The 24,225-nt window shown below is 46.2% G+C and overlaps 1 protein-coding gene across 1 annotated transcript in view; it reads right to left on the bottom strand.

Moving 5' to 3' along the window:
* TDRD1 (tudor domain containing 1) overlaps positions 1-24,225 on the bottom strand; it is a gene marked incomplete at its 5' end in the record, with an annotated part of 488,249 nt that overhangs the window by 441,589 nt on the left and 22,435 nt on the right. Inside the window, 2 exons of the mRNA XM_029610456.1 lie at positions 6,259-6,326; positions 18,940-19,023. Of these exons, the coding sequence (XP_029466316.1) occupies positions 6,259-6,326; positions 18,940-19,023 (152 nt within the window). The remainder of the gene's footprint in view (positions 1-6,258; positions 6,327-18,939; positions 19,024-24,225) is intronic.

Raw genomic sequence — 24,225 nt, 5'->3', positions numbered from 1 at the left:
AGGTACATAGAGTGCGAGAGAGCCTCCTCCCATATCTGCACAGCTTCCTGACACAGGAGGTAGGAGCCCGTGACTCCCTGTTTGTTGATGTACCACATGGCCACCTGGTTGTCCGTCTGAATCAGTATGACTTGGTTGGAGAGGCGATACTGAAATACTCTGAGCGCATATCTGATTGCTCGTAGCTCCAGGAAATTGATTTGGTGTTTGGCTTCCTCTGGAGACCAAGTTCCTTGTGTCTGCAGATTGGCCACATGGGCTCCCCAGCCGAGGTTGGAAGCATCGGTGGTGAGAGTTATTTGAGGGTCTGGAGCCTGGAAGGGCAAGCCTTGGAGGAGATTGATCTGAGTTTTCCACCAGGCGAGAGACTGACTGAGTGAATCAGTGACGTGGACAATGGTCGACAGGGGCTGAATCATTGAGTCCATTGTGACCTTAGAGTCCACTGCATGACTCTCATGGCTAGGCGGGCCATTGGGGTGACCTGAACTGACGACGCCATGTGTCCCAGTAGGATGAGAAAGCAGCGTGCAGTCATGTAGCGCTCAGACTGCAGCTGGTGTGCAACAGAGACGAGAGTGAGAACTCGTTGTCGAGGTAAAAAAGCTTTTGCCTGCAAAGTGTCCACGTCTGCCCCATGAATGATAAGGTTTGAGATGGGACTAAGTAGGATTTGTTGTACTTGACGAGAAATCCTAGCAAAATCAGAGGGTTTAAGATAAGATGTAGGGACGACAGAGCAGTTTGCTGAATGGGAGCCCTGATCAACCAACTGTCTAGATAGGGGTAGACGTGAACACCTTGAGTCCTGAGGAAGGCTGCAACTACTACGAGACATTTTGAGACTCGTGGTGCAGACGCGAGGCTGAATGGAAGCACTTGGTACTGATAGTGCTTGGGGCCTACCAGAAATCTCAGGTATTTGCGATGAGATGGAGTTATCACAACATGAGTGTATGTGTCCTGGGAGGTCTAGAGAGCAGAGCCAGTCTCCTCTTTGTAGAAGAGGAAGAAAAGAACCCAAGGTTACCATTTTGAACTTTTCTCGATGGAGGTAATTGTTGAGGGCACGTAGATCCAGAATTGGATGAATGCCTCCCGATTTTGTGGGGATTAGGAAGTACTGGGAATAGAACCCTAGACTGTGCTGAGAGTAAGGCACTGGTTCTATTGTCTTGCACTGGAGAAGGAGGAAGACCTCCTGTTCCAGAAGGATGGAGTGATCGGCTGTTCTCCACGTCGGTAGAGGTGGGGAGTCCGGTGGGATGGAGAGAAAGTTGAGATGATACCATTGAGCGATTATCGCTAGGACCCACTGGTCTGAAGGGATTGAGTGCCACCTGTTGTTGAAATGGCACAATCGACCTCCCACTGGTATGTGAGGCAGTGGAAGCTGGCTGCTGCTCTTTATGCAGGAGTCAAAAACTGGAAGCAGGGCCCGGCTGAGGAGCTGCTTGCGGTTTTTGTTTTCGTATCTGACGAGACTGGGTTTTTTGAAATGGTCTCCTAGAGCGAGTTCTAGCCAGTGCCGGGTAGGATTTCTTTGGACGGAAGAAGGACTTTAGTGTCTTTTCGGAAAGGCTGTTTTGAGGAGTAATCAGAAGGCATCTGAGAGCTGTCTCAGGGTCTCATGATGGTCCTTGAGTTCCGCCACCGCTCGCTGGATCTGTTCGCCGAACAGATTGTCTCCTACACAGGGCAGGTCGGATAATCTGTCTTGCACTTCAGGGTGAAGGTTCGAAGACTTGAGCCAGGCCCATCTTCTTGCGGAGATAGCAGCTGCAGATACCCTGGTAGCAGTGTCAAATATATTTATAAATGATCTGGAAAGAAATACGAGTGAGAATCAAATTTGCAGATGACACAAAATTGTTCAGAGTAGTTAAATCACAAGCAGATTGTGATAAATTGCAGGAAGACCTTGTGAGACTGGAAAATTGGGCATCCAAATGGCAGATGAAATTTAATGTGGATAAGTGCAAGGTGATGCATATAGGGAAAAATAACCCATGCTATAATTACACAATGTTGGGTTCCATAGTGATAACACGTTGAAATCTTCGGTTCAGTGTGCTGCGGCAGTCAAAAAAGCAAACAGAATGCTGGGAATTATTAGAAAGGGAATGGTGAACAAAACGGAAAATATCATAATGTTTCTGTATCGCTCCATGGTGAGACCGCACCTTGAATACTGTGTACAATTCTGCTCGCCACATCTCAAAAAAGATATAATTGCGATGGAGAAGGTACAGAGAAGGGCTACCAAAATGATACGGGGGAATGGAACAATTCCCCTATGAGGAAAGACTAAAGAGGTTAGGACTTTTTAGCTTGGAGAAGAGACGACTGAGGGGGGATATGATAGAGGTATTTAAAATCATGAGAGGTTCGCACCCTTGCCGGTACAAACTCTGGAGCGCACGCACACGCCCTTATGTCATCAGAAACATGGCAGATCCACAGCGTCAGGCCAGCCCGGGAATTCCAGGAAGAAGCGGCGAGGAGAAGCTGCGGCAGCATCTGTCCGTCAGACCCGAAGGGAGTTGCCACAAAGGTAGAGAGAGTGGAGCGAGGGTGAGAATAGGCATGAACGCAACATCCTCAACTTCTGTCTGTCCTGTTGCGCCTGCCGTTCCCACACGGCAGGTCCGAAAGGGCTATCGAGTGGCCAGAGGGCTACCCCAGAGACCAGCATTGCGTTGTTTGGTCTCTTCTGGTGCATTCGGGTTTGGCAGAGGTCAGGGCCCTTGGTCTTCAGCCTGTTCGCCCATGCCCGGACACGTCTTGCGTGCCTCGGCGCTTCTTTGGAGTTCCTCTGGGGTTGTGCCTTGGCCCAAGGGCACACACTCTCCTCCGAATTGGGACCACTCCCTAGCGCTCCCGCAACAAGTGTAACTGGGTTTAAAAAAGATTTGGATAAGTTCTTGGAGGAGAAGTCCATTATCTGCTATTAAACCTGACTGGCTGGGGGGGAGCCTGTAGGACCAGTTTGAGCACCACTGCATTAAATAAACTGTAGTAAAATCCACACTGAAGAAACCTAACCTTGACCCACATCTCAGCAATTATCGATCTGTCTCCAACCTTCCTTTCCTCAAAATCTTTGAAAAGCAATCCGGCAATTACTAAGAGCTCCTATAAGCCTTACTAAGACCCCTTCCAATCTGGCTCGAGAGCTTACCATTGCACAGAAAGAGCACTCCTTACCTTGTGGATTACCTACATATTTAGAGACACAGGATAACAAGCTCTCCTAGTGCTCTTAGACCTCTTGGTAGCATCTGACACAGTAGACCATGAACTCCTTACCCCCTGCCTAGTGGACCCAGGTCTTTTTGGCCCAGCACTCACTTTGTTTAAATTCTTCCTCCATGACCATACTCAAACCATCTCCTTGGAAAAGGCCTCCTCTCACCCATACCCCTTCCCATGCAATGTGTCACAAGGCTCCATTCTATCCCCAACTCTTCAACATTTATCAGGACCTACTTGGCAAACAAGAGAATTCCACATTCCCTACCATGCCTCACTAATATTTAACTACTGTGCCCCCTATGTTTCAACCGTGACCAAGCAATCTCAAATTTAAATAACTGTCTGAACAAACTAAAGCTTAATCCTCAAAAGACAGAAGTACTCCCGCACTCCCACATTCAGTTACCCTAGAAGGACCACTGTGCAATTCAGCCACCAAGTCCAAAATCTTAACCTTGGCTTCATTTTAGACTCCAAACTCACCTCCGAGGCTCAATCAGCCTTTTTCCATCATGCCAGCTTCACCACCTTCGTCCTTCTGATGACCCCGCCCTATGCCACAATCATCCAGGCCTGTGCAATCCTGGCATTTAAAAAGGCACTCAAACACCTAGCACTACTACCTACTCAAACTCCCTGTATACTACCTCCTACCATCTGTGCTCATTATTTAACACTCACTTGGTAATACCCTCTATTAACATATAAGAAATAGATAAAATCCATTCTTTCATCTGGATATTTTAGATTAAAACAGTTGAGGCACCTCAAACCATTGTTTGAGCAATCTGATGTCCAGTCTATTATACAAGACTTTGTTTTAACTAACTTAAGACTAGGGAAATTCAATCTATTTAGGGGTTCCAAAATCAGTACTTCAGTATTACAGCTCCTTCAAAATTCAGCAGCCAGAATGTTGTTAAAGGCTTCATGTTGGGATTATGGAATTTTACTCCTCCACAGCTTCATTGGCTTCTGGTCGAGCAGAGGGTTAAATTTGAGATCTTAATAATAATTTTTAAAGCTGTACAAGGAAACGCTCCATCTTTTTTTGTCCAATCTTTTTAAATTATGTTCTAAAAAGGAGTACTGCATTCAGCTGATAAACAATATTAATTTCCACCAGTAAAACTGTGTACTTTCATAATATAAGGCAACAGACATTGTCTATTGGGGAAGCTATACTTTGGAACAATTTACCAGATGAAGTTAATGGGTTAACAGATTTTAAATTGTTTTGAAAAGCTGTAAAATCTTTATCTAATGAGGCATTTCAACATATGAAATCCAGTTAGTAATTCTGTATTTTGTTTTATGTTTGCTTTGTAATCCACTTAGCATGATAGTTATCAATATAAAAGGAAGATACACATTTTAAATAAAATATATAGTATCTGCCTCCAAGAAATTGCAGCTCTCCAGAACCAGAAAGAGAACTTTCACAGGAGCTGCCCAACCCTCTGGAACTCTCTCTCGGATTACAGTTGTTTGTAGATGTTTTTGGCTCATAGCTTCCATTTTAGGCCACCGGTCTCAGCATACTAGATTCTGACAACCTTAAATACCTCACTTTTACCTAATGGCTTGATTCACACTATTTTTATTTTATTTATGCTTTTAATATACCATCGTTCCAGAGGTAGATCACAATGGTTTTCATATTTAGCATTGCGTTACATTGGAATAAGGTTATAGAAAAATTCATACCGCATTAGAATAAATGAGAAAGTAAAGGAAAAATAGTAATTACATCAACAATGGATTAAAAAATTCAAGAGATTACCGTATTTTTCGCTCCATAAGACGCACTTTTTCCCCCACAAAAGTGGGGGGAAATGTGCGTCTTATGGAGCGAATATTAAAAAATAAATAAATAAATAAATAAAAACTAAAAATCTAACAAAACCCCCCCAAGACCTGCCAAAAGTCCCTGGTGGTCTAGCGGGGGTCCGGGAGCGGTCCGGGAGCGATCTCCTGGACTTGGGCCGTCGGCTGCCAGTAATCAAAATGGCACTGACGGCCCTTTGCCCTTACTATGTCACTGGGGCAAGCCAGTTGTTAATTAATTTAAAGGGTTGGGATTTGGGGGGGGGGGGGGGGTTCCCAGAGAAAGATAAAAGTTTTCTGATCTGGGGAGTGGACCGAAATGGCCCTCCCCAGACCCGAAAACAAAATGGGGAGGAAAAAAAAATGTTATGCACTCCCCTAATTTGCTCCATAAGACACACAGACGACTGAGGACAGAGCCGGTTTAGCACAAATTTTTATTTTTTTTTTAAATTTTCCCCCTCTGAATCCTAGGTGCGTCTTATGGTCAGGTGCATCTTATGGAGCGAAAAATACAGTATATATAATGCGGTTTGAAATTTTCTATAACCTTATTTACAATGTTTGGCCACCTTGTTAAATGTAACTGTACCTTGTTAAATGTAACCTTGTTAAACAAGTTTGGCCACCTTGTTAAATGTAACTGTACCTTCTGTCACCACAGTTCTAGTTCTTTGTTCTTAAGTTCTATGTATTTTATTGCACCCCCATTCTATGTAAACCAGCAAGATATGTTTTCATGATTGCCGGTATATAAAAACTCTAAATAAAATAAATAAATAAAATGTAACGCAATGCTAAATATTTAAACCTCTGGAACGATGGTATATAAAAAGTCACCTGTGAACTTCAGCCTTGGATAATCTATGAATTTAAGAATTGCCATGCCTCTCCCCACCCCCATCTCAGAAATTCTAAATTGCTTTATCTTACTGTTCTTTGCTACCCCCTAACCCTTGAAAGATTTGATCTTTCATTGTTGCTGTACATTATGTCTATTCTATTAGACCAGGTTTTATGCTACTCTTGCTCTCCATGCGAACTTCAATTCCCCTTGTTTGTTTTGTTTGGTGGTCTCAGTAGAACCTCTTTGTAAAACACTCTAAAGTTGCCAACTGGAAGAGTGTGACAAACAATATTACATTTCAAAACAAATAAAAGCAAAAATCAACTCACTTGGCTCTCATCTGGATGGGAAAGCAAAGATGAATTACTTCCACTGCTCAAGTTTTCTACCGACTGCCCTAAAAAAATGCATGAAAAGTACATTCATGCAAGGCAACCAGCTGAAGCATACTTATAAACAGGAAGAGACATTCCAAAAGTGAAAAAAGCAAGTTTGCTTACCGTAAATGGTGTTTTCCATAGATAGCAGATGAATTAGCCATGCTGTCTGGGTACGTCCTCCGTTCCACTAGGTGGCGGAACTCTCTAAGATCACCAAAGTCTTTCAATGAGGTGCTCCCTCTTGTATCTTCCTGAGTTTGCCTGAAGCTCCTCAGTCCGTGTCAAAGCAAATTAGTATGCCATGTCGGAACTGTCAAGGAAGGCGGGCGGTTAGTATGGCTAATTCATCTGCTATCTACGGAAAACAGTTTACAGTAAGCAAACTTGCTTTTTTCACATAGATAAGCAGCTGTATTAGCCATGCTGTCTGGGAGTCTCCAGCTGTTGTATTGCGCTTATTATTGTGAGTATATTTGTCTTTTCTTTTTTGCTCAATACAGTGATGTAGAGGCGGACAGTTCTTATGAAGGTGTTTTATTTGTTGTGTATGTGCCTTTCTGCAGAATAGTCCACCCCATGCGTGCATCATCCGCAGCTTGTTTGTCCACGTGGCTGCCTTACATATGGTCTATGAGAGGCACCTCATGGAGGTGGGCAACTGAAGCAGCCACTGCACGAACATGATGCGCTTTGGACATCACAGATAGTTGTTCCGAACACTTTTGATAGCAGAATTTTATGCGGTTTGATATCCAGGAGAATAACGTCCTTTTTGATACTGGACATCTTGGCATGTTTGGACTGAAGGAGAGAGAGTTGTGAGGCTCTGTTGATAGAATGGGTGCGTTTTTTGTAATAGGCAAGTGCATGTTTACAATCTAGGGTGTGAAGCTTTTGCCCATTGTCATTTGCGTGAGGTTTTGGATGGAAAGTGGGTAAAGCGATGGTTTGGTTAATGTGAAAAACTGAAACCACCTTTGGCAGAAAATTGGGCTGTGTACATAGTGTAACTTTGTCATGGTAAAATTGTAGATAAGGAGGGTAGTGAACCAAGGCTTTTGGTTCACTGACACACCTTGCTGATGTGAAGGCAGTCAAGAAGAGTACTTTCCAAGAGAAGTATCGTAAATGACAAGTGTCCAATGGTTCGAAAGGCGGTAGCATGAGCTGTTCTAGGATTATGTTGATATCCCACGGCACTGGCGGTTTCCTTGTCGGGGGACATAAGCGCAAGACTCCTTTCATGAACCTGTATATGAGAGAATGACATGATATGGGTACCCCGTTCAGGGGATTATGGTAAGCTGCTATGGCACTTAAATGTACTCTGAGTGAGGCAGTGGCTAGGCCTTCGCTGTAGAGTAGATGGAGGTAAGCCAGAAGGCGTTCTGGTGGGCAGGTGAGTGGATACATACCTGCAGTTGAGCACCAGGAAGCATAACATGACCACTTTTGTTGGTAGTTGAGTCTAGTTGATGGTTTCCTGGAGGAGACTAGTATGTCCTGAAGAGGAGAGCAATGTTCAAGTTTTGGAAAATGAGCCTTTCAATCTCCATGACGTGAGGTGCAGTGATGATTGAAGTGGATGAAGTAGTGATCCGCTCTCCTGGGTAACTAGCCGAGGGCTGTTGCCTAGGGGAATTGGGTTGTGTGGTGTTAGTTATATCAGGTAACTGTACCATGGCTGTTTTGGCCATGCTGGCGTGATGAGAATCGAATCTGCCTCGTCCTCGATGCATCTTTGGACTGTGAGAGAGATGAGTGGTATCGGAGGGAATGCGTAAGAAGAATTTTGTGTCATCTACAAATCTGATTATCTCACTCGTCATATTTCTTTCCAGATTATTTATAAATATATTGAAAAGTAAGGGTCCCAATACAGATCCCTGAGGCACTCCTCTGTCCACTCCCTTCCACTGAGAAAATTGTCCATTTAATCCTACTCTCTGTTTCCTGTCTTTTAGCCAGTTTGCAATCCACGAAAGGACATCGCCACCTATCCCATGACTTTTTACTTTTCCTAGAAGCCTCTCATGAGGAACTTTGTCAAACGCCTTCTGAAAATCCAAGTATACTACATCTACCGGTTCACCTTTATCCACATGTTTATTAACTCCTTCAAAAAAGTGAAGCAGATTTGTGAGGCAAGACTTCCCTTGGGTAAAGCCATGCTGACTTTGTTCCATTAAACCATGTCTTTCTATATGTTCTGTGATTTTGATGTTTAGAACACTTTCCACTATTTTCCCTGGCACTGAAGTCAGGCTAAACGGTCTGTAGTTTCCCGGATCGCCCCTGGAGCCCTTTTTAAATATTGGGGTTACATTTGCTATCCTCCAGTCTTCAGGTACAACGGATGATTTTAATGATAGGTTACAAATTTTTACTAATAGGTCTGAAATTTCACTTTTTAGTTCCTTCAGAACTCTGGGGTGTATACCATCCGGTCCAGGTGATTTACTACTCTTCAGTTTGTCAATCTGGCCTACCACATCTTCTAGGTTCACCGTGATTTGATTCAGTCCATCACCGTTTTCCCTTGCAGGGATTCTTCGAAGGCTCGAAGGGCATTCCTTACTGTCCGAAGTTTCAGAAGGTTTCTGTGTTGATTGCGTTCCATTTTGGATCATTGTCCCCAAGTTTGAAGGTTGTTTAGGTGAGCCCCCCATCGTATTATCTGATGTCGAGGGGTTCATAGAGGTAATCCAGTCAATGTTGATGGGTTTAGCCTCCATTACAGGTCTTTTTTCATGCTGATTGTCAGAGTGATGGGAGTAGACAGTGAATGGAAGAACTGGGTCCACTGATTTTTCAGACCCCATTGTAAACATGTATAGTCATGAATAAACAGTGGCCAGTGATTGGTGTTCCACCTTCACGGAGCGGAAGGATGGAGGGCTTCCATCTCCAAATTAAAAACAAAAAAACACCAGGGGTGGGTTCATGGGCTATAGGTATTGCCAATTATTAGGCTTATTCAATTACCAATTATTAAGCTTATTCAATATTTGTTGATAGTTAATGTGACTGAATTGGCTTTCAATGTATATCCAGCATAGCTCTCTGCTTCAACGGCAGGGGAGAAGAAAAACTAATACTTCATGCATATCCAGCATATCCACTCATATCTTGATTAGTGATTAGTAACATTGTTACTAGAACCTCGGTATATAAAAAATGTTAAATAAATCAATCTTACTCTCTGCTTCAACGGCAGAGAGCTATGCTGCCGCTTACCCAACTAATCAATCTTGATATTTCACTTGGATGCAGCTCCATCACTGCTCTCTACATTAATGATGGGGGTGAAAGGGAAATAGAACCTAAGGTTACTAAGAGCTAAGAGAAACTGATAAGTATGAGAAAAAAAAGTATGAGAAAAAAAGTGTGAAGCTTGCTGGGCAGACTGGTTGGGCCGATTGGTCGTCTTCTGCCGTCATTTCTATATTTCTATGAATGCGGGACAAAGGGCCAATTCAGTATGGTGCGCTCGGCCGAATGCATGTTGATGGGCCTATTAGTTATTCCCGCGCGATACAAAAAGTAAAATGTGCAGCGAAGCCGCACATTTTACTTTCAGATATTAACGCCTGCCCAAAGGCAGGAGTTAATTTCGGCCGGCACCAGGAAAGTGTACAGAAAAGCAGAAAAAACTGCTTTTCTGTACACCCGCCAGCTTAATATCATAGCGATATTAAGTCGGAGGCCCCAAAAATAAAAATAAAAAATTTAAAAATCTGCCCGCAGCCTGCGGGGTTGGAAGACGGACGCTCAATTTTGCTGGCATCCTTTTTCCGAACCCGTGGCTGACGCCAGTAAAATTGAGCGTCGGCTGTCAAACCCACTGACAGCCACTGCTTCTGTCTATAAGGAGGCATTAGGGACGCGCTAGAGTCCCTAGCACCTCCTTATTACTGCGGGCGCTCATTTAAATACTCGATCACGCGCCCAGGAGAGTGGCCTAGGCATGTGTCAGGAGAGCGGGCACTCGCCTCAGACCGCTGGCTCTCCCACGGTTTTTACTGTATCGGCCCGAATATAAATAGATGCTGCCATGTGTCCTAGAATAGACAGGATTTGGCGGGTTGGAACAGTAGTACTGTGTAGTAGGACTGAAGACAGTGTGGAGAAAAAGCAAGTGCTCGTGGGCTTGGTAGGAATGCCGTATCTTGAACGGTGTGGATATAGGCCCCGATGAATTGTAAGGTTTGTGTTGGCTGTAGATTTGACTTCTCGTAGTTGATTAGTAGATCTATAATGTCTAGGCAAGAAATCATGTGAAATAGATTGTCCCATAGGAGAGATTGGTTGGGTGCTACTAGAAGCCAATCGTCCAGATAAGGAAATATTTGAACCCCCTGTCGACGGAGGTGTGCCACCGCTACTGCCAGACATTTGGTGAAGACTCTGGGGGCAGAGGAGAGGCCAAATTGAAGTACTTTCTACTGGAAGTGTTTGTCGTCCATCTGGAAACAAAAGTAACACCAAGATTTGGGATGCATCAGTATGTGGGCATATACATCTTTCAAATCCAGTGAACACATCCAATCGTTGGGTCGAAGAAAGGGGAGAATGGACTTGAGAAGTCATTTTGAATTTCTCTTTCTGAAGGTACTTGTTGAGTGAGCGTAGGCCCAAGATTGGATGCAGCCCTCCTGACTTCTTGGGAATAAAGAAGTATTGTGAATAAAACCCCTGATGAAGCTGTGGGGAAGTTGATTTCCCCGAAGAAGAAGTCCTCGATGTTCAGTCTGGCGTTTGAGGCAACAAGTGTGGTAGGGTCGGAAAGGATATGAAATTGAGGAAATAGCCCTCCTTTATTATAGTTAGGACCCATTGGTCGGATGTAATGTTGTCCCAGGCTGGGAGAAACCTGGGCAACCTGCCCCTTACCATAGATGTCTGAGCCGGTGGCGAGAGTAACTAAAAATTTGTTGGTTCTTTAGCGATTGAGAATCAGTTTGTTAACAGGACTGGCGAAGGGCTCTGGGGCGCTGTTGTGGTCCTTGCTGCTGGTAAGGTTGCTGTCTGCTAGGTTGATAGGGTGGAGGCCTGTAAAAAGTGTAAGGCCTATATGTTTTTGGATAGCTGGTTTTCTTGTATGAAGAATACTGTCACCTAGATGATGAAGGCTGGTAAGGAGAGGTCAGTGATAGTACCACTGTCTTTTGTTCCTTAAGTTTTACCATTTCTGTGCATTTATCTCCAAACAAATTGTCAGGACGACATGGAAGATTGGCCAACTTGTCATGGACGTCGTCCCTAATGACACTAGATCTAAGCCATGGCAGGACCTCAGCTGATTCTGACAGATAGCCCGTTGATGAGTCTGTTGTGGAAGATGTGTCTAGGAGATCTTCTACTGGTGATGAAGGCCCCTGCGGTTGATCCTTTGGGCCTGGATCCGAGATAGAAGGGTCTTCTGGAACCACTGGTATTGTAGATGGAATATGTGGTGGTGGCTGATGGCTATGTTCAACTGATTATAAGAACTGTGACAATTTTGTGGTGATTTGGGAAATAGCTTGTGAAACTAATCCTGAAGTAGAAGGCGTTGGCGTCGGGGTCTTACAGGCGGCCAGTAATACATCAGTGTCTGGCCCCCGGGACATGTTACAATTGCTGGAGGCTGGATGACTTTCCGAGAATGAGGGTCTTGGAGACCAAAATTGCTATGGCATAGAGAGACCGTAGAAAACCCCGAAAGCATTTCTGATGAAGATGACAAGCTGCCGGAGAACCTTGGCGGAGAGATTTCTTTGTCCGAATCTACTAGTAGTAGCGGCGACTGTTCTCTAGGTCTTTTATGACCCGTTGTATGTTTCGTAGGTTGTATAGGCTTCGGCTGCGACGGCAGAATACGGGTAATAGGGTCTGCACCGATGTGCGTCATTGGCGTCGGCAGGACACGAATGTGACACTATTATCTCCTTGCATCGGTGCGCCGGCTCTCCGTAGGTGCGTCAATGCTTCTTATGGGAGCCGGGACAATGTCCTTCGTGTGCGTCGGTGAGTCGGTGCTGTCGACGCAGCATGCGGCCACGGTGTTACTCACGCATCCCCCGTGCCCTGTGTTGATTTGACGGGGCGACGGCAGTGGGTGTTTTAACCCCAGTGGGTCTGCAGAAGAGGCCCAATGAGCTAGGGACTTCTTTCTTTTTGGGCATGGAGAGGATCTTGTTGAGGCCTCAGAAGGGGCAAAAGAGCCCGATGGTCCTCCTTTTAATTGTTGGATCCGGGCAGCTCGCTGGCGCTGTGCCCTTGGGGACAACCGGCCACAGTCCCGACAGTTTGCCTGGTCATGGTCAGGACCAAGGCAAATATAACACGATTTGTGGCCATCAGTGACAGACAATCTTGCCACAGGCACAGAATTTAAATCCTGAATGAAGCATCCTGAATGGAATAGCCTTTCCCTGTGGTTTTGATGTTTTGTTTTTTTACCTCACACAAAAAATAAATAAATAAATAAATAAATTGGTTCTTACCTGCTAATTTTCGTTCCTGTAGTACCAAGGATCAGTTCAGAGAAGTGGGTTGTGTATCCTTACCAGCAGATGGAGTCAGAGAACAAAGCTTTGGGCACTGCCATATATACTATAATGCCACCTGCAGTCCCCTCAGTATTGACTTGTACCCAAGCACACATGTACCAAACTAACATAACTAAGGGACGAAGGGACTCAGCCAAATGTAACAGTCCTTCGCCCTTATAAATTACCTAACCGAAACAACCAGGAGAAAAAAAAAACTGCTCCATCAACCATGTCTGCAAAAAACAGAGCTCCGTGCAACCATAAGCACAGAAAGAAAAAACTCAGTAAGGCTGTCTTTCGGTAGATGGAGAAAAGGGGTAGGCCTCTGGACTGATCCTTGGTACTACAGGAACGAAAATTAGCAGGTAAGAACCAATTTTCATTTCCCTGTACATACCAGGATCAGTCCAGAGAAGTGGGATGTACCCAAGCCACCCTACACTGGGCGGGAACCTGAAAGACCCGCAATCAGAACATTCTCACCGAAGGACGACCCCTCAGTAGCATGCACATCCAGACAATAATGCTTAGTGAACGTTTGCAATGAAGATCACACCGCCGCCCTACAGATTTCCTGAGGCGACAGCAATTGACATTCTGCCCAGAAAGTAGCCTGGGCTCTAGTGGAATGAGTGCAGAGACCCAACGGAACTTGGCGCCCGCGAGCTTTGTATGACGAACAAATGGCCTCCTTAATCCAACGAGCAAGGGTCGCCTTAGACGCTTTGTCCTTTTTTGGGCCACCAAAAAGAATGAACAAATGATCGGACCACCAAAAATCATTGGTAACTTCCAGGTAACGCAACAAAACGCGCCGTACATCCAGCAGATGCAGATCCCTGCCCTGGGAAGACTCGCGAGACCACGGAGGAAAGCCCGGAAGCTCCACAGTGTGATTGACGTGAAAAGCCGAAACAACTTTCGGAATGAAGGATGGAACCGTGCGCAAGGACACCCCATCGTCATGAATGCAAAGAAAGGGATCCCGGCATGACAATACCTGTAACTCTGAAATCTAACGTGCCGAGCAAATGACCACCAGAAATACTGTTTTTAAAGTTAGATCCTTCAACGAAGCTCCGCGGAGAGGCTCGAAGGGGGTACCACAGAGCACTCGAAGCACTAGATTCAAACACCAATCAGGGCACACAGAACGGATGGGAGGCCGCAAGAGTTTAACCCCCTTGAGGAACCTAGCAATATCGGGGTGCACTGCCAGGGAACAGCCATCAAACTTGCCAATCAAGCCACTAAGTGCTGCTACTTGGACGCAAAGGGAGTTGAACGCTAACCCCTTAGTGAGTCCCTGTTGCAGAAACTCCAGGACCTGTGGGACATGCACACCTAACGGATTGCAGGAACGCTGTTGACACCATGCTTCAAACAGTTTCCACACTCTCACAAAGGCCATAGAGGTGGCTGGGCGTCTCGCCTGTAGAAGCGTAGAAATGACCTGTTCGGAATAGCCCTTCAAGTGTAAACGTCGCCTCGCAAAAGCCAAGCCGCGAGAGAGAAGTGATCCTCCTGATCCGAAAATATTGGACCCTGCCGAAGCAGCCACGGTAGATACGCGAGCTGCAAAGGGCCCTCGAGAGCCAAGCGAACCAGATCCACGAACCACAGACGACACAGCCATTCTGGAGCTATGAGTCCCACCCTGCCTGGATGGCGTTCTATACAACGGAGAAGCCTACCGATGAGGGGCCAGGGAGGAAAGGCATAAAGAAGTATTCCCGTGGGCCAGCGGCACACTAGAGCGTCGAGACCCACCGAGCCCGGCTCCCATCAACATCTGAAGCTGCATTCCATCTCCGCGTTCGCCCGCGTTGCTATCAGATACAACTGCGTAACGCCCCACCTGGCACAAATGAGGTTCCAGGCGTTGGGAGACAGCTCCCACTCTCCCAGATTGAGCTGCTGCCTGCTGAGAAAATCCGCCTGCACGTTTTCCACGTCTGCGACATGAGACATCAATCCCCTTTAGATTATGTTCCACCCAGGCGAATAGGATTCGCGCCTTGAGTGCCACCGCCGGACTTCTTGTCCCACCTTGTCTGTTGTTGTACACCACTGTTGTCGCATTGTCGGAGAACACTCTCACCATTCTGCTCTGGATCCAGGGTAGGAATACTTGTAGGGCCAAACGCACCGCTCTTGTCTCGAGTCGATTGATGGACCATGCGCTCTCCATCCATGACCAGAGACCTTGGGCGGATCTGTCCGCACACACTGCTCCCCAACCGGATAGGCTAGCATCGGTGGAGATTAGCAGCCAATTCGAGGTTTCCAAGTTCACCCCCCGCTCCAGATTGTCGCGCAATAACTATCTCGACAGACTGACTCTGGAAGCAACGGCAGTGGGAGGTGAAATTGTTCAGACACCAGACTCCATCGAGATAAAAGCTCACGCTGCAACAGTCGTAAGTGAGCGAACGCCCACGGCACTAAATCCAAGGTTGAAGCCATGGACCCCAGGACTTGAAGATGATGCCACGCAGTGGTGGGGGGGTCTTTCTCCAAAGGAGAAAATGGATCTGGTCCTGTAACTTTGTCAACCGGTCCGCCGCCAGAAACACCTTTCTGCGCAAGGTGTCGAACTGCACTCCCAAGAAAATCAACTCCTCAGTGGGTTCCAAGTGACTCTTCTGCACATTGATGACCCATCCGAGCGACTGCAAGGTCACCATCACCATGCGAACCGATCTCTTGCAGTCCTCTCACAACTTTGCGCGAATCAGCCAGTCATCCAGGTAAGGGTGGAGCAAAATCCCCTCCTTGCGAAGGAAGGCCGCTACAACCATCACCTTAGTGAACGTCCAAGGGGCTGTTGCGAGACCAAACGGAAGGGCCCGAAACTGGAAGTGTTGTCCCAAGACCTTGAAACGCAGAAACCGCTGGTGATCCATATAGATAGGGATATGAAGGTACGCCTCTGTGAGGTCCAGGGAGGCTAGAAACTCCCCTTTCCGGATAGCAACCATTACCGTCCTCAGCGTTTCCATGCAAAATAGAGGGATCCAAAGACAGCGGTTCACCTTCTGAAGATTGAGGATGGGACGAAACGTGCCCTCCTTCTTGGGAACCACAAAGTAAACAGAGTATCTTCCCCGTCCCTGCTGCGCCTCCGGAACTGGGACAAATCGCTTGCAGCTCGAGAAGGAGTTAGAGTTACCTGAACTGCGTCACGTTTGGTGCGAGAGGCCACGCGGGACTCCACAAAAACCTCCTGCACCGGACGCGAAAACTCTAGAGCATATCCATCTCTGATCACCTCCAGAACCCAGCGGTCTGAGGTAATCCACTCCCATTCCGTGTAAAAGTTGGATAATCTGCCTCCAACAGCTTTGACGACGGAATGGATGCTCGTGGCTTCGTTGGGTGGGTTTACTGGTTCCAGCGCCGAGGTATCTAGAGTCTCTACCGGCACGATGACCCCCACAAAAGGACTGCTGACGTCCCAGAGCTTGTTTGGAAGATGAAGGCGTGGAATATCTGCCGGTACGAAAATGACGGTACTCCCGAAAGCGAGACCAGGAGGGACCTTCTTAGAAAATTTCCTATCTTCCGGCAACTTATTGTCCTTAGACTCTCCTAGCAGTTTAACCAGCTGATCAAGTTCCTCTCTGAAAAGTAGCTTGCCCTTAAAAGGGAGATTACAAAGCTGTGACTTGGATGATAAGTCTGCCGCCCAATTTCGAAGCCAGAGGAGTCGACGTTCCGACATCACGGACACCATACTCCGTGCAGAGGTCCGCACCAGATCATACAGCGCATCTGCCACATACGCGATGCCTGCTTCCAATCTTGCGGAACGGAGTGCCCCACCACCAGCGGCCCCGGAGTTGGCCGCCGAATCTTGCACCCAGCAGAGTCACGCCCTCTGCATAAAGCTAGCACAAACCGCTGCCCGCAGGCTCAAAGTGGCCACTTCAAAGACCCGCTTCAACTGGATCTCCAGCTTGCGGTCCTGCGTGTCCTTCAAGGCGGCTGCCCCCGCCACCGGGATCGTGGTCGTCTTTGTAACTGCCGATACCGCCGCATCCACCTTCGGAATCTTTAGGAGGTCCAAAACATCTGTCGACAGAGGATATAGCTTTGCCATAGCCCTGCCCACCTTCAGGCCTGCATCAGGAGCATCCCACTCTCAGGTAACCAGCTTGCAAACCTTCTTAGGCAATGGGAAAGACATTGTGGGGCCCCGGATCCCATCCAGAACCGGGTTAACCCCTTCGTTATCAATCTTCTTGGGAAATCTTCAAACCCAGGATATCCAACACCTGGGGAATCAGCGGGCGCAGCTCATCCCGCTTAAACAGATGCACCACACTGGGATCGTCCCCTTCAGTAGGCTGGATGTTGTCGTCATCATTCGGGTCATCCGGATCCACATCTCTCAAATCCGGGGTTGGATCCAGATCCACTGGACCCATGGCCGAGGCAGAAGCAAGCCCCTGCCCCAGGAGCCAAATCCTGCGGCTCTCGGGCATCCTCCCCTGGACAGGGGCACTCTGCGGACCTTAGCTGCGGCTCTATGCTTCGCCCCAGCTTTGCAGGCGGCTCCGACAGGTCCCCCCGGCTGCCCCTGTCTCTTAAATGCTGTATGTTTCCTTGCCAAAAAGGCTTGATGCATCAGCAAAATTAATTCAGGGGAAAACCCCGTCTCCCTCCCCCTCTGGGGAATCGCAAGGTGCTGGATCGCTAGCCCCAAGGATGAGATCGGCCCCCACCGGGGCTAAAATGGGGAGGGGGAGGCAACCTCTTCCCCCGATCCGCAGCGAGAAGCCTCTGTACCCTCCCCGCGGGAGGGAGCAGCCGATTCAGCCGAGCCTTCCATCTCCCAGGCAGCTGCCCAAACCGGAAAGGCCCAAAACATGAGGAGCTCTAGTGCCCACAAACTCCTGGGAGGCAACTGGCCGAGATCGTAGGCCCAACAGGAAAACCACGCCGCTGCGAGGTCCATGCTAAGGAGGGAGGCCTGGACCGAGAAAAATTGCGTGCTGTGCAGACGTGGGAAAAAAATCCAAAATGGCACTCCGGACCCCGGCAAAATTGCTAAGCGCTGCAAGACGCGCTGAAAACTGAGTCGCGGCAAAAAAGGGCTTACCTCCTCCCCCAGACGCAACCCGGAGCTGAGGAAAGTACAGCTGAGCTCCCTGAACAGCTGCCAAAGGGCATGCCCCCCCCTGCACAGACTCCTCACCTCAGCTGAGAAAGCCGCACTGATCTTTTTTTTTTTGTCAACTTTATGGAGATCCTTCCTTCTGCAGAGGTTAAGGGAGCAACTGAAACAGCTATGGAGGCGAGTAGCCAGGAGCCCCTAGCCTTCACCCCCTGAGCTGGCACAGGCGAAACCCAGGCAGGGGTATCTAACCCCCCGGACATCCGGCTTCAACTGAGGGATGGCCCACGAAGGTGCCTAACACATCAGGAAGCAATCGCAGGAAAAACGAAAAAATTCTATCTAACCTGAAAAAAATCAAAACTAAAAACACTAAGACTGCAGGTGTATCTCTAACCGTCTGCTGGAGTCAGAGAAATACTGGGGGACTGCAGGTGGCACTATAGTATATAAGGCAGAGCCCAAAGTTTTGCTCTCTGACTCCATCTGCTAGTTGGGATACACAACCCACTTCTCTGGACTGATCCTGGTATGTACAGGGAACAAAGATTTCTCTCAGGAGAGGAGAGCTCCGTGTGTGATCAGTCGCATGGAAAAAAATGGACTGAGGAGCCTCAGACAAACGCAGGAAGATACAAGAGGGAGCACCTCACTGAAAGACTGTCATCTTAGAAAGCTCCGCCACCTAGTGGGTTAGAGGACGTACCCAGAAAGCATGGCTAATTCTGCTGCTTATCTACGTGAAAATATGCAACTCTGGTTTAAATCCATGATTACTACTGGAAACAATGAAAGCTATCTAAAGTTTTCTTAAGATTATTTTAATATATAGACTTACTATTTTAAAAAGTTTTGAAAAACAAATCTACATATCATTTAAATGTAAAAACCTTGCAAAATTTCTTCACTAGCCTTTAACCTCTCCCCCCCCCCCCCCCCCCCCCCGTATCAACAAACTTGGGCCTTGATACTCACCTGCCTTCGGATTTACTTTATTACTTTCAGTTTCGTGGTTCAAGACATGTCCCGTTTCTGGAGAAAACTGACCCAGATGTTTCCCTGCAATGCAAATTCAGCATCAAAAAAATAGCAAATGCTGTAGCTCCCCTTTGACTCATTTCTCCTCCTTCAGGGACCTTCTCCTCTAGTGAATCAAACCTACATGGAACCAGCTCCAACTCCTCAATCTGCTTTAAATGGGGCAATCCAAAATCAATATGCTGCTAGAAGCAAGGTACACCACCACCAGTCTCTCTCCCTCTTCAATGCCTGCTTTTAAATGGCCAAGCTGCTTGTAACTGCATTTCTCAAACTTTTATCCAATATGACCTTATTTTAAAACTTTAACTCGCATGACCTAGAAGACTACCAAAATGAAGCAGCAGCAGTCAATGTACAGCCTGTAAGTTAGTGCACACTTTAATGCCTCAGCCATCTGCACAGGTTTTTGATCTAACAAAACTCACGCAGTAGGGCTGTGAATGCTGGATTGCAGGCTTCATGCATATCACCACTGCTGAACGCAGGTCAGAATGGAGGAGAAGCAGAGGTCTGTAGTTAGTAGTTAGAGAATAAGGATTACGATGGGGGGGTCACAGAAAAGGGGCTGCTTCCCTATTTACCAAATTTTGCAACCTCATTTGTTTTGTGACCCACAGTTGGGGAACTGCTGTTGAATTGACTCCTTCAGGCTGACCTAGCTCAAGAGTAGAAAAACTGTCACCATCAGACCTTTAGTTTCAAGCGTTAGTAACTCCCAGTCCTAGAGAAATGCTTAGCCAGTCGAGTTTTCAGGATATCCACAATGAATATACACTAGATAGATCTGCATACTGTCACATAATGCTTTACATTACCTCTAACAGGAGTGGAGCAAACAGGACCATGCAAATGAAGCTAACAAAAGGGCTGGAAACTGTGTGGACAGGGTTTTTATAAATTGAAAATAAAGGGTCTGGATGTTGAGGAAGATTGCTTTAAAATGGTTTTGGAAGAAGTAATCCCAGATTTTGTTTAAAGCTGTTCATATTTGTTAAATTTTCTGAAATATGACACATTGTTTGCTATAAACACTGGTTGTAACTTGCCTAGAATTTCAGGTACAGCAAATGGAGAAATTTCTTACCTGTGAATTTCCTTTCCTTTGGTGCTGCTAAACCAGTCCAGACTAGTGAGCTATTCCTCCCTACCAACAGATAGAGAAACCTGTGCCCTCTACCTCCATGACATCACCACAACATAGTGCAGACCAGAAAATTCCTCAGTAATCTAACAAAACAATAAACACATCCCAAACATTAACAGATAATAAACTTGTAACAAATTTAAGAACAAGATTCTCTGATAGAACCACCTCTCCATAAGAGGAGATAAATATAAAAGCAAGTTTGCTTACATAAACGGTGTTTCTGTAGATAGGATGAATTAGCCATGCTGTCATGGGAACTGTCATTCAGGGCCCAGGAGGCAGAGCTTTACTAAGCAGAGGCTAGAACTTTGCTCTCTGCGGCTGCGCTGTGTTCCCGCGCATGAAAGTAACAGATTCTCCTCAGTCTGTGATTAAGCTTTAACGTAGACGAATAGGTGGTCGACTGCCAGGGAGGAGGGAGGGTCAGCATGGCTAATTCATCCTGCTATCTACGGAAACACCATTTATGGTAAGCAAACTTGCTTTTTCCCAGTTGATAGCAGGGCTGAATTAGCCATGCTGTCATGGGAGCCCCAAGCTCCTGATCACGCTGTCCATGATGTGTATGTGTTTGTGTGATCTACTTACTGTGGCAGTCACTGTGGACAGGAGGATAGAGATTGTAGGATTGCTTGCCCTATCTTCGGATCAGTGGCTGCTTGTTGATACAAGCAGTAGTGGGACGTGAAGGTATGTAGCGATGACCATGTGGCTGCCTTACAAATGTCTACAGGTTGACCATTCTTGAGATGTGCCAATGATGCAGCTACTGCCCTGACTTGGTGAGCTTTTGGAACAGAATGTAGATGTAGTTTGTTTCTCATAGCAGAATTTGATGCACTATGCTATCCAGCTGGAGATGGTGCATTTAGCCACTGGTAGACCAGGGAATTTCGGGTCGAAAGACGAATAATTGAGAAGCACGGGAAGCAGAATGTGTTTTCTCTTTGTAGTATACTAACGCTCTTTTGCAGTCCAGTGTATGTAGTAGTTTTTCCCTATCATTAGAATGAGGTTTAGGGAAAAACATGGGTAGCTATATGGCTTGATTGAGAAACCACCTTTGGGAAGAAGGATGGGTGAGTCCTGAGAACTACCTTTTGGTGATAAAACTGTAAATATGGTGCATAGTGGACTAAGGCTTGTAATTCACTGACTCGGCGTGCAGAAGATACTGCTACCAGAAAGACTACTTTACATATAAGTTATTTCATGTGTGTGCAGAGTCCATAGGTTCAAACTGAGAAAGCATGAGCTGTTCTAAAACTACGTTGAGGTTCTACGTGGAGGTTTAGAGATCGGGGGACGAAGGTGAGTTAGCCCTTTAATGAAACGAGAGAGCAAGGGGTGATTGGAGATAGGAATATTGTTAATTGGCCTATGATATGCCCCGATGGCACTAAGATGAACCCTAATGGATGATGTTGCTAGACCAGCTGTGTATAGTGTATGAAGGTAATCCATGAGTAGCTCAGGTGAGCAGTCCAAAGGTGCTATGCCATTGGAAATGCACCAGATAGAGTAGCATTTCCATTTATAGCTATAATTCTGAGAGTTTCCTGGATTCTAACAAGATGAATTGTGTTGAAGTGGAAACTCCTTGTTCCGTTAGGAGGAGCTGTTCGATCTCCATGCTGTCAAATGGAGAGATGAGTGTAGCGGATGCAGGAGCATCCCTTGTTCTTGGAACAGTAGATCTAGTCGATTCGGTAGTCGAATTGGGTCTTTGATGGACAGTCGTAGAAGGAAACTGTACCACAGCTGTCTGGGCCAGGCTGGGGCTATGAGTATCAGTTGAGCCATGTCTGCTATGCACGTTTGAATTGTCCTGGTAATGAGTGGTATGGGAGGAAAGGCATACAGGAGGCCTTTTGTCCACGGAATGAGGAAAGCATCCTGAGCGGGCTGGGTCTTACTGAGCAGAAGCTGGAAACTTGAGTGTTTATTTCCGTTGCAAAGAGATCTATCGAGGGTGTTCCCCATTGTATGAAGATTTTGTGGGCTACGTCTGGATTGAGTGCCCATTTGTGCGGATGAAAGATGCAACTTAACCTGTCCGTCCACAAACGCAACCTCTCAAGAGCCAAGCCATAAGTGAAGAGAGTCATTCATGACAACTGGACCCTGAGACAGGAGGCTCTGGTCTCTGAAAACCTCAGTGGTAGGTCTACCTCTAGTCTTATTAAATCTACCTACCAAAGCCTCCTCAGTCAATCCTAAGTTACCAAGACCATCTGAAGCAGTTCTTTCTCCAACCTTCTCAATATTCTGCCTGTCACGTGTCTCCCTGAAGACAGCATATGAAATGACCACTGAAGAGTAGCATAATGGACACATATGAGCTCTGGCCCAGGGAATGAGATCAAAGCTGGTAGTCACTGACCTGCGCAGCCGTGGGTAATCCAAAAGTCAGAAAGCACTTATAAAAGGGAGAAATCTCTGTGCTTGATCTACAATCTTTGCAACTGTCTCATGAGTCAAGTAAGCATGACCTAGGTTTGTATCAAAATGAGCCCCCATATATTCCAAAGACTGAGAGGAGACAAGGTTGTTATTTTGCAAAATTGATTACCCATCCAAATTTTGGGACAACTGTCGGAGACTCTGATACCTTCTTGAAAAGAACTGGACCTTATGAACCAATCGTCCAGATAAGAGTAAACAATCCATAATCCCTTCTTTCTTCAGACAATCAGCTATCACCACCATTACCTTGGTAAAAATTCTTGAAGCTGTGGCTAATCCAAAGAAAAGGGCTCTGAATTGAAAGTGTTGGTTCAGAATACAAAACCGCTAAAATCCAATTGCCCTCCCTTATCAGGATGTACAAGTACACCTCTGATATACATCCAGAGGAGCGAGACATTTGCCTCCTTGAACTGCATTAAGAATTAACTGGAGAGTTTCCATCTTGAAATGAAAGACATGAAGGCTGTGTACCACCCTCAGCTCGAGAATAAGTCTGTAAGAGCCATCTTTCTTTAGAACTACAAAATAGCTGAATAGCATCCTACACAAGCTTCTAGGGAAACTGGAACCACTGCCTTTAACAGCTGTAACTTTTGGAGCAGGGTCTGCACACCATGCTTTTGACAGCCAAAGTGCAAGAAGAAACCATTAAGGCATCAGGGGCCACAGCAGCTAACTCTAGAGCACAGCCGTACCAGACTTACTGGTCCAAAATTATATGGGTCAAATCCCGGTAGAATTGCTGCATGCAGCCACCTACAGGCAAACATTTGAGTGTTAACCGGCCTGACCTCATTGGGAAACTCTACTGGTTTCAGAGGAGGCTAGAGTCCAGTCTCAACCTTTTTTTCTTGATTGAAATATTTTTCTTAGAGTATTAACTGACAGAAGAAAACCAGGACCAAAGCATTGAACATATACATAAGCCGTAGCTATCACAAATCACATGTAACATAAAACCATAGTAATTTCAGTAGCAAAGGATAACCTTTAGTAAATGTATATACTTGTATGAATGAAACCCCATATGAATAAAGTGATTGGACCAGATTCCACTTGTCTGTGTCTCAGTTGAATTTATACAGTATATCTCCCAACCCCCCCCCCCCCCCCCGTACGCTATCATCGCACATGAGATATTGGGTTACTGAACTGCAATAGCTATATAGTGATGGGTGAACAAGTAAAAAGCTAACCTGCCAAGGGGAATATTAGGCGCAAGATATCAAAGAGAATTCAGCATACAAGATAGCCAAAGAACTGTCAACTAGTGTCTCAGTTAGAAATGTTAATCAAGAAATCCTTCTTCCATGAGATATATACTGCCCAAGTGTCCTGGAACTGGCGAAGCTGTTTCTTAAGCCTAGCAGTTATCTCAGCCATGGTATGTATGTGTCCCAATTTAACTCGTATTTCAGCCAAGGACGGTAAGTGGGTAGACTTCCATTTTTTTGCAATTTCAATCCTAGTAGCTGTACAGATATAATTAATCTGTTAAGACCCTCCTTACCTGGAATCATGGGGATACCTAGTAGTGCATGCTGTGGGAGTAAACTTTCAGAAATGCCACATAAACATTGTATCCAGGAGTCAATGTCTTGCCA

Source organism: Rhinatrema bivittatum, chromosome 7 (assembly GCF_901001135.1).
Source record: "Rhinatrema bivittatum chromosome 7, aRhiBiv1.1, whole genome shotgun sequence".
Classification (NCBI taxonomy): domain Eukaryota; kingdom Metazoa; phylum Chordata; class Amphibia; order Gymnophiona; family Rhinatrematidae; genus Rhinatrema; species Rhinatrema bivittatum.
The sequence above is the reverse complement of the archived record's forward strand: the minus strand, read 5'-3'. Positions and strand labels throughout refer to the sequence as shown.